The sequence below is a fragment of the Protobothrops mucrosquamatus genome, unplaced genomic scaffold, assembly GCF_001527695.2.
Source record: "Protobothrops mucrosquamatus isolate PMUCROS unplaced genomic scaffold, P.Mucros_1.0 scaffold1971, whole genome shotgun sequence".
Taxonomy (NCBI): Eukaryota; Metazoa; Chordata; class Lepidosauria; order Squamata; family Viperidae; genus Protobothrops; species Protobothrops mucrosquamatus.
In genome coordinates this window covers 97,596-108,543 of record NW_015388088.1, presented here as the reverse complement: position 1 = coordinate 108,543, position 10,948 = coordinate 97,596, and the positions used below count along the sequence as shown (strand labels likewise).

Genomic DNA, 10,948 nt, shown 5'->3' with positions numbered 1-10,948 from the left:
TATGAAGGAAGAAAAATGCAAATAAGAAATAATGGGGCAATAAGGATAAATACTCTAAAGAAGAATAAGGGGGAAAATGTAAATAATAGAAGATTACTGTTACGAAGTTGATGTTAAAATATATATTGTGTATATATGTGTATTATGTTTTGTTTTGTTTTGTTTGTCGGTTTAAATAATAAAAATTATAAAAAAAAAACAAAAAACAATTCTGGGTTAAGTTCTATCTGTAATTTAGTCATCTTTTCCAGCCATATATGAATCTTAAACCAAAACTTCTTAGCGCTAGGACATACCCACCAGATATGATAGTAGGTACCTGGTTTTTGTTTACATTTCCAACAGTTATTCGATACATTTTTAAACATTTTCACTAATCTAACTGGTGTCATATGCCATCTATAAAACATTTTATATAAATTTTCTTTATATGAGGCTGCTTTGGTAAGTTTGATATTTCTATCCCAAAGCTTTTGCCAGTCTTCTAAATCTATAGAATATCCAAAAAAATTTGCCCAAACTATCATTGTTTCTTTTACTTGTTCTTCTTCCATCTTCCAGTTTAAGAGGAATTTGTAGAGTTTCTTAATCAAATTTTCGTCTGTTTTCAAAAGTATTTTATCAAGTTGTATCTGTTCTTTATAAAATCCCATTGACTTTGCATCTTTTTCATGTCTTGTTTGAATTTGCAAATAAGGCCACCATGCTAAGTCAATACCTTGTTGCTGAAGGTCTTGCCTGTCTTTAAGTTTTCCGTCCTTATCCAAAATGTCTTTATAGGTAACAAGTTTATCATAATTAATTAGATTTGGGTAAGCGAACGCTTCCATAGTTGAAAGCCACTCAGGTATTTTAGTATAAATTTTTTGTTTAATTCTCTCCCATTCTAGCAAAAGTACATTTCTTATAGCATGGTTTTGAAAATATTTGTGTACTTTATTTTTCCCGTACCACAGAAAAGCATGCCAACCCAATTGTAAGTCATGTCTCTCTAGGTAGAAAAGTCTTTTATTTCTCAACATTATCCATTCTTTAAGCCAAAGCAAAATGGCTGCTTGGTAATAGAGTCTCCAGTCCGGGAGTCCAAATCCTCCACTATCTTTATCTTCTCGTAACATTTTAGTTTTAATTCGTGCTTTTTTCCCTTGCCATATAAATCTCAATATTGTTGCATTTAAATCATCAAAAAATGTCTTTCCCCGTTAATAATAATAATAATAATAATAATAATAATAATAATAATAATAATAATAATAATAATAATAATAATAATAATAATAATAATAATAATAATAATAATAATAATAAAAAAGTTGGAAGGGACCTTGGAGGTCATCTAGTCCAACCCCCTGCTCAGGCAGGAAACCCTATACCATTTCGGACAAATGGCTGTCCAGTCTCTNAAACTTCCAGTGTTGGAGCATTCACCGCTTCTGGAGGCAGGTTGTTCCACTGGTTAATTGTTCTAACTGTCAGGAAGTTTCTCCTTAGTTCTAGGTTGCTTCTCTCCTTGATTAGTTTCCATCCGTTGCTTCTTGTCCTGCCTTCAGGCGCTTTGGAAAATAGCTTGACTCCCTCTTCTTTGTGGCAGCCCCTGAGATAGTGGAACACTGCTATCATGTCCCCCCTCGTCCTTCTCTTCATTAAACTAGACATACCCAATTCCAGCAACCGTTCCTTATATGCTTTAGCCTCCAGTCCCCTAATCATCTTTGTTGCTTTTCTCTGTACTCTTTCTAGAGTCTCAACATCTTTTTTATATCACGGTGACGAAAACTGGATGCAGTATTCCAAGTGTGGCCTTACCAAGGCATTGTAAAGTGGTATTAACACTTCACGTGATCTTGATTCTATCCCTCTGTTAATGCAGCCTAGCACTGTGTTGGCCTTTTTGGCAGCTGCAGCACACTGCTGGCTCATATTTAAGTGATTGTCCACTATGACTCCGAGATCCCTCTCATAGTTACTACTATTGAGCAAGGTACCCCCTATACTATACCTGTACGTTTGTTTTTTCTTGCCTAAATGTAGAACCTTTCTTTTTTCACCATTGAATTTCATTTTGTTAGATAGTGCCCAGTGTTCAAGTCTGTCCAGATCCTCCTGTATCTTAAGCCTGTCTTCTGGAGTGTTGGCTATTCCTGCCAGCTTGCTGTTGTCTGCAAATTTGATGAGTTCCCCATCTATCCCCTCGTCCAAATCGTTGATGAAGATGTTGAAGAGCACTGGGCCCAGAACAGAACCCTGGGGCACCCCACTACACACTTCCCTCTTACTTCCCACTTCCCACTTCCACACCCTTTTACAGGAACTGTTTGAAATAGAAAGAGTAGCTTCGGTAGAATACTCATCTTCACTGTCGCTATTCTTCCTAACAATGACAATCGAAGATTTTTCCACTTTTCCAAGTCTATTTTGATTTGTTTCAATAATCTTTCATAATTATCTTCTTTTAATGTTGTGCATTTTGCTGTTAAGTGGATACCTAGGTATTTGACTTTTTTAACTATTTGGAGATTTGTCTTTTTTTACAAATTGGGTTTTCTGTTTATCTGTTAGGTTTTTTGTTAATACCTTAGTCTTTTCCCTGTTTATTTTCAGACCGGCCACTTCTCCAAATTTCTCTATTTTCTGGAGAAGTTTAGTAGATGTTTCTAGTGGCTCCTCCAAAATGAAAACCAGCTCATCTGCAAAGGCTTGTAGTTTGTATTTCTGATCTTTTATCTCCAGTCCTTTGATTTCCATATCCTGCCTGATATTTCTAGCCAGAACTTCCAATGTGAGGATAAATAACAGGGGAGATAGTGGACATCCCTGTCTTGTGCCTTTTTTAATATCAAAACTTTCTGTATAGTCTCCATTCAAAAGTATCCTTGCTGTTTGTTTGTTATAGATTGCTTGGATTGCATTTATGAAGTTTTCGCCGAAATCCATTTCCGTCAACTGTTGGAACATAAATTGCCAATTTAAGTTATCAAAAGCTTTTTGTGCATCAAGAAATATCAGTGCCATCTGTTTCCCTGGGTGATTTTCATAGTATTCCAAAACATTTAGAATAATCCTTAAATTGTTCTTTATCTGTCTTTTAGGCAAAAAGCCATTTTGATCTATATGGATAAATTCAATCAAAAATTTCTTCATTCTTTCTGCCATTATCGAAGCAAAGATTTTATAATCCACATTTAATAACAATATTGGTCTATAATTTTTTATTTGTGTGGAATCAGTATCTTCTTTAGGTATCAAGGTGATATTAGCTTCAGTCCACGAGTTTGGTATTTTTATCTCTGAAAAAATGTCATTGCACAATTCCTTCAAAATTGGACTTATTGTATCTTGTAAAGCTACATAAAATTCTGCAGGAAGTCCATCAGGACCCGGGGTCTTATCCTTCTTTTGCCTTTTTATAGCTTCTGTAATCTCCATCATTGATATCTTCTCGTTTAATATATTTTGAATGTTCTCTGGGACTTTTGGAAGGTCCTGTATTCCCTCTTTGGGAACCACCTCTGCCTTATAAAGTGTGTCGTAATAAGCCTTGGTAATTTTTTTCATTGTGTCATTGTGGAATTGTAGCTCGCCTTTTGAATCTTGTAGCTTATTTATCATTCTTTTTTCTTTTTCTTTCTTCAGTCTATATGCTAACCATCTTCCTGGTTTATTAGCATTTTCAAAAAAATTCTGTTTAGATCGTTTAATCTGCTGTGCTATTATGTCCATCTCAGTTAGGTTTAGTTTATGTTTTATTAATTCCATTTGTGTCTTCAAAGTCTTTTTTTGTGGGTCAGTTTGTAATTCAGATTCTAATTTATTAAGTTCTTCTTTCAACTGTAGCTGTAATTGTTTCTTTTCTTTATTCTTTTTAGCAACATAGGTTATGGCCAAACCTCTAAAATATGCTTTGGCTGTATCCCGCACGTTCTGAAGGGAGGTTTCTCCTTTCTTATTTATGTTTTAAAAAAATTCCATTTCCTTTGTTGCTAGTTGTAGAAATTCTTTTTCTTTCAGTATAGATTTATTCAGCGACCATCTTAATTTTTTCCTAGTTCCTTTCCAGATCATTTTAATTGGATTGTGGTCTGCCCAAATATTAGTTTCTATTTCAACCTCATGTATTATAGTTTTCAAATCATAAGATGTCCATATCATGTCAATTCTTGACCAAGATTTGTGCCTATTTGAATAAAACGTATATTGTGATTTTCCTGGGTTCATCTCTCGCCATGTATCTTGAATGGACAGTTCTTCTTTCATTTTTTTAAAAGGCCTTGGGTAAAGTGTTTCCCCCTTTTTTGCCTTGTTTATGGCTTCTATAGTCCCGGGTTGCATCAACTATTGCATTAAAGTCTCCCAATATACAAAGGTTTTGGTAGTTTAAATCCACTATTTTATTATGTAATTGATGATAAAACTGGTCTTGCTTATCATTAGGTGCATATATTGCAACCATCAATATCTGTTTTTGATTCAACATAATTTCCACCATTAATATTCTCCCTTCCTCATCTGCGTAAATTTGTTTTGGGTTCATCTTTTCTTTTATATAAAGAGCTATACCTCTTTTCTTTTGAAGTGCCAGGGAAAAGTAAAGCTTACCCATTTTTGGTTGTTCTAAGATTCTAGAATGTTGTCTCTTGATGTGTGTCTCTTGGAGACAAATTATGTCCATTTTTAACTTTTGTAGTCTAGTAAACGTTTTTCTCCTCTTTGAGGGAGAATTCAAACCATTTATATTTATTGAAAAAATTCCAACCTCCTCCATGGCTTCAATTATATCTGGACCTCAATCTTCTAGGGGAAGTTATCTGCCTCTGGTCTCTCAGTCTTGCTCCTTCCTCTGGATAGGTCTTTTTAAGTTCTTCCTCCTCCACTTGTTTAGATGCTCCTACAGCGCTCGCTTCCTCTTGTTTCTTAGGTTCGGAATCACCTTTTTCCAAAAAAAGCTCTGTGGTTGTTGAAAAATTCCTCTGCTTTGAGTGGGGTATCCAATCTATATCTTTTGGAATACCAAAAAATTAATAACCCTTCTGGAACCAACCATGTAAAATTCACTCCTTTGTTGAACAATTTCCTTGTTAAGAATTGGTAATCTCTTCGAGCTTCTCTTATCCTTCTAGGAATTTGTTTAAGCACTACTAATTCTTTTTCTTTGTATTTTAGTGGTTGGTCTCTTCAAAATCTCGTTTCATGTAGATCTTTTAAGGAATCTTACGTGGACTTCCCTAGGAACTCTGTTTCTTCTGGCATAGCTTGAATTGACTCTAAAGACGTGATCTATTTCTCCATTCATTTGGGGCTTTTCCATTCCAAGTAGCTCTGCAAGTAGCTCAGTCATCAAATCTGACAAATTCTCATCCTTATCTTCTATTACATTTTGGAATCTTAAGAAATATGATGCTCTTTCCATCTCAATCACGGCTAAACTATCTTCCAGTTCTGTGTTTGCTTGCACCAATCTTTGATTCTCGTCTTGTAAGGATTCTAATTTCTGGTCAACTTCCACTGACTTGTCTTCTATTTTTTGTATTCTTTGTTGGTTGTCTATAATCGCCTGTTGGAAGGTTTCCATTTTCTGATTCATTTTAACGAGATCATTTTTCAAATCTTCGTAGTTTTTATCAAGGTCCTTTTTCAGGTCTTCATGGTTTTTATTCGAAGATGCCGCCTGGGCTGCAATTGCTTGTAATATCGCCTGGATATCCTTTTGTTGAACTTCCACTTTTTCTTGTTGTAGGAGTGTAGTAATAGATTTTTGAGGCACTGGGCTTGCCGAGGTTGAAGCAGGAGCAGAGGATCCTTTCCTCCCCGACTTGGACAAATTTGAGGCACCCATCTTCCAATTGCTGTGTTATATTATAATCCACCAGGTGGCCCGATGGCCGGTTGTATTCCAAAGGGAAAAAAAACTCCTATTGCTAGGAGGGAAAATGAGACAAAATTTAAAAAGAAAAAATAATTCCAATAGGGGGATAAAAAAAAAACACAAAAAAACATCCAAGAAAAATAAAGGCCAACCAGAGGAGAACAAAATCAGTAGTAGTAGAAAAAATAGGGAGAGGCAAAAAACACTCCCACTAGCAAGATATTAAAAAAAAAAAAAGAAGTCCCAAAAGGAAAAAAAAGAGGAAGCAAAAAAGGAGAAAAAGGTAGTAGGCCAGAAGAAAGAAAAAAAAACTGTAGAAAAGTATCCAATTTGTAATCCACCAAATTTTGTTCAACAACAGGGAAGAAGGCAAAAAAAACCAGAGTTCCTTATTATTCAGTTCTTCTTGGGAAAAGTCTATGTTGTACAGCCACAGCCAGAGCAAAACAAAAGAAAAAAACCCCAAAACAAAAATCTCTTTAAGCTAGTCTCAAGGTCAGATAAGAATGTCTGGGTGTTCAGCCAAGTGTCTGGGCATGGAGCCAAGTTCCTAATCTGAATATACATCAGACAAAGGAAAGAGGGAAAAAAGCTTTCCCATGTGACCACAGGAGATACAATGTAACTCTTCCAGCCGCTTAAGTGAAAAAAAAAGACTATTCAAAGTGAAGAAAGAAAAAAAAATCTAAAGTTTTAGTAGCAAATGCATAGTTAGAATGGCTTTTCCAAGTTAGAAAAAAAAAGTATCTTCAAGAAAAAAAAGAGCAAGCTTCCCAAATCGATTAGAGCTTAAAAGGCTTTACTGTAGTAAAAGTTTATTTTTACTTTTTAAGAAACAGCTTAAACAGCCGCTTGTACGGGAGGGGGGGAAAGAAAAAACTCCACCTCCTCCCTTAGCTTCACGCTCCAAGTAAAGACAGGCTATCTCAAGTCAAATCCACCATCAGCAGGAAAGAAGAGCATTTTCTCACCCGGCTCAGCTGCTTGCTGTCAGATTCAGCTGTTTCTTCGTCTCCGACGATCAGCTGTTAATGGCGGCTCGCATGAATGCAGTCCACCTTTCTTCCGTTGATTCCAGGGGCTGCTTTGAGTTCAGCGGGCCAGCTGCCCCCGGCCCACGTTCCTCAAAGGTTCACCCTTCAGTAGCCACCTCTCCGGGGTGGCATTTGGCCCAAACGGACCCACCAGCAGAAGAATATCGGACCCAGGGGACGGAGAATCGTTTCCCTGGGTCTAGCTTCAGCAGATGTCAGTGGAAATCCCCCCAATACTTTTCCATTTCAACAATGACTACACTACTGTAGTACCTGGAAAGTATGTGACAGCTTAGGAAAGTTGGCCTTATCAGTAACAGCAGGCAATACAGCAGGCAAAATCCCCGAAAAACAAATGCTATGGAAAGATGTCTATTCTATTTTCACAAATTATTTCCAATCTTGTATGTGTCAAAGGGACTGTGGGACTGAGGAAGCTCAAGTAAAACATTAAATCTCTTAAGCAGTACACAGTGAGCATCCCCAAAGCACTATGAAATTTATCAATAAGCATCTATTTCACAAGTTACTAGTATTTATTGAATTATCTATAATCAGTCCTGCATCAGTGATTTCATCTGAATACCATAAAAGGAAAGTACAGGTAGTCCCTGAGTTACGAGTGTAATGGAGCCTACCCATTACACTTATAATTTGAAAACTCGTAGAGTGAATCTCGTACATCGAATGAGATTACTCTCTTGCTCGTTAAAACGCACACGGCTCGTTAAGCGAACATGAGGTATCTCAGGGTGGGGAAGGCCATGGAGGGCCTATTGATGGAACAGGCCCCCAAGGCCTCCCTGACCCACTAAGATACCGCATGCTTCCCCCTCCCTTCCTGCCGCGCTGGACTCACCTGGAAAAGATCTGTCTCCTCTCTGCTGTGGTTACTGCTGCCACCCAGATCTAAGGCCGGGGAACGCTTCCACGCCCCACCGCGGCCCAATCCGGGCTCCAGAGGCCTTTTCCAGGCTGCTGCTGCCTGGATCTGAGGCCGGCGAAGGCTTCTGCAGCCCCCCCACAGCCCGATTGGGCCTGGAAAAGGCCTCCAGAGCCCTGATTGGGCCGTGGGGGGATGCGCAAGCGTTCCCCTGCCTCCGGGCAGCAGCAGCCTGGAAAAGGCCTCTGGAGCCTGGATCAGGCCACAGAGGGGGCACAGAAGCATTCCCCGGCCTCAATTCCAGGCGGCAGCAGCCTGGAAAAGGCCTCCGGAGCCCGGATCGGGCCACAGAAGGGGCGTGGAAGTGTTCCCCGGCCTTAGATCCGGGCAGCAGCAGCCTAGAAAAGGCCCCCGGAGCCTGGATCGGGCCGTGGGGGGGGCATGGAAGCATTCTCCGGCCTCAGATCCGGGCGGCAGCGGCCTGGAAAAGGCCTCTGAGGCATGTGGAAGCATCCACCAGCTTCAGTTCCATTCTCTGTTGCAGAGAACAGAGGCCTAAAGTACCATGAGATCACGCAAGATCAGTAGCATGAGATCTCGCCCCACTGATCTCACGTGATCTTGCGTTACTTTAGTTCTCCATTCTCTGCAAACGCACTGAAGGCCTGGAGCAGCCAAGAAAGCGAAGGAACTCGATCTTCGCAGGGTGAGTATTGAAGGCCTGGTGCCTAGGGACACCCGGGGCAGGGGTGGGGAGGGATGGAATAACCAGAGTGAATGTTGCAGAGCCACTGCGGTCGCTCATAAGGGCGAATAACTGCCGTGGTGCTGCAATATTCGTAACTTTGGGACTTGCTCGTAAGCACTAGGGGGCGCTCATCACGTAACTTTGAACGAGCATTAAGTGAGTATCTCGGGGATTACCTGTAACTTAGTTTCCCCCACAAAACTACTTTACAGATACAGCAATAAAGCCCGTGTGGGCAGTGAAGAGTGGATCACCACAGAAGCTGGATAAAGCATCAGTTTCCTTCATAACCCCTCTTCTCCAGATGACTGAAATACAAGTATGAAAAATATACACAAATGGGATTAAAAACTAACTCGTACTAATCTGCAACTTTATTTGTGCAAATATTTTTATTTTGATGGAACAATGTGAAGGAGTGCTTTGAGTTGCACCAAACTAGTCTCCTCCATAAGGAATAAAAAATGACTCGCTCCAACTATAAAAGAAGGACAAGTCAATCCAAAGCCTGTAGCAAATTTGACCACAAACAGAGGTATGTCTATTAAAAGAGATCAGATGTATTAAAAATGCCCAGCTGATTAGTAATGCATTACTGGGATAGCTATCATAAATAGAAAATTATCCTGAGTGGATACTTGGATTTAGCTGGGGTGGATAACTCCCAGCCTCCCCACAGCAGCCAGGATGAATACAAAATAAACACTAAAGTTGATACATCCAGACAAATTAATACTGACCTCAGATTTCATCCTGATTTTACTGGGGATACTCTGTGTAACATTCACTATCTAATCTACCCTAATGTCTCCATCTCTTCAGGCCTGGTTTTTCAGCTGACATAACATGACATGTGTCTGCCTACAATACTATCTATACAAATGCAAATATGCCCACCCTCAGTAGCAAATATAGGGAGCTGCCAACAATAATGATTAATGATACCCAGGACTATAGAAGTGGATTTAGCTATAATTTGAGTAATTTTGACGTAAATATACTTCTTAAATACCATAGTTACAAGGTTTCCAAACCACTGGTGAGCAAGTTCATGGCCCACAACAAGGGCTACCCACTGGCGAGATGAAGAACAAGAGTTTTTGGGATCAATCAGCAGCGCAGTTTCCCTGCATAGGAGAAAGAACAAAGATGGAACAGTGTGACATCAGAAAAGTGAAATTTAAAAACAGTCAAGTTTGAGAACTCATCTAACCCAAACTCATGTGGAAATGGTAAAATTGTTCTTCCATATCTACCAAGATGCAACAAGGAGACACATTTTTCAGAGCACTCATAAGAAGAATGCATGCACTCCTCAAAAGCCAATCAGTCTATTAAATGACTAGGTAGAAAACTCCCAATTGAGTAAGTGTGTGTCTCTATGCAGATAATAGGTTGGTATGGTTATTTGAATTGTAATACAAGGATCTTTATTATGGTCAATGACCAGTCCAGTTTTAATTATAATAAAGCAACTACATTTTTTCCAGTGATTTAAGAATTCACTCCAAAATACTTCTATTAAAAAGTCCACAATATGATTGCAGCACATTTTATAAATCAACATAAATCAAGAATAAAAGGATGTTTTATGTGGTTCCATGATAATTCCATACTATTCAAAATGCAAACTTTTTTCTCAATTTTCATTTGAAATGTTATCTTCACTGCTGTATACAATAGTATCTTATTACCCAAACCTAACAATGTGGTCCTCATGATCCTCATTACTTTGCTAAATTTTAAAGATATGTGTTATGACCCAGGTGGTCAAGGCAAGGCAGGCCTTTAGAGAGTCCTTTACTGCTCTCCTTCTCGGCCTGGGTGAGGTGCAGACGAGCGGCCGCAAGCTGCATGGGCTCCTCCGGAGTATCAGGAGCCTCTGGCTTCTTAGGCAGCACTGGCGAGCCAGTGGTCTGTCGCCTTACCCTGCACTGCTGCAACAGAGCATCTATGTGCAAGCACAGATGCAACAGGTTCTGGAGTATCAGGGAGCAGTCGGTGCGGGCCAACTCGTCCAGCAGCTCTGAGGAGAGAACTTCCTGGAACTGGTCCATCAAAGCAGCCTCATTCCACTGGACGTCCTGGCTGACCACTCAGAAGTTGCTACCCTCAGCCCTTTTGGAGGCTGCTGAACAATTAACTTTTGGGGCTCCTATCACAGTGGAAACGCCTCATTCCATCCAGGACTTGTTAGCATCAGGTAGTGGAAGCAGCAGCTCTCCCTGCAGGTACTTCAGCTCAGAAAGCTGAACTCATTGTCTTGACGAGGGCTTTGGAAAAGTCAGACGGTGCGGTTAATATATTTACAGACAGTAAATTGGGGGGGGGTGTGTGTGGATGGAGTGTGGTTTGCTCACCACTCCTATTAAATATGGACAGGACATTTTAAGGCTATTGGATGCTGTTTTGCTCCCGCA

The 10,948-nt window shown here is 39.6% G+C and overlaps 1 protein-coding gene across 1 annotated transcript in view; it reads right to left on the bottom strand.

Annotated features, from left to right (window-relative positions):
• Nucleotides 1-10,948, bottom strand: part of LOC107294509 (puromycin-sensitive aminopeptidase) — a 105,494-nt gene that overhangs the window by 90,264 nt on the left and 4,282 nt on the right. Inside the window, exons 2-3 of the mRNA XM_015823743.1 lie at nucleotides 10,311-10,554; nucleotides 9,541-9,655 (exon numbers count right to left, since the gene is read on the bottom strand). Coding sequence (XP_015679229.1) covers nucleotides 9,541-9,655; nucleotides 10,311-10,554 — 359 coding nt within the window. The remainder of the gene's footprint in view (nucleotides 1-9,540; nucleotides 9,656-10,310; nucleotides 10,555-10,948) is intronic.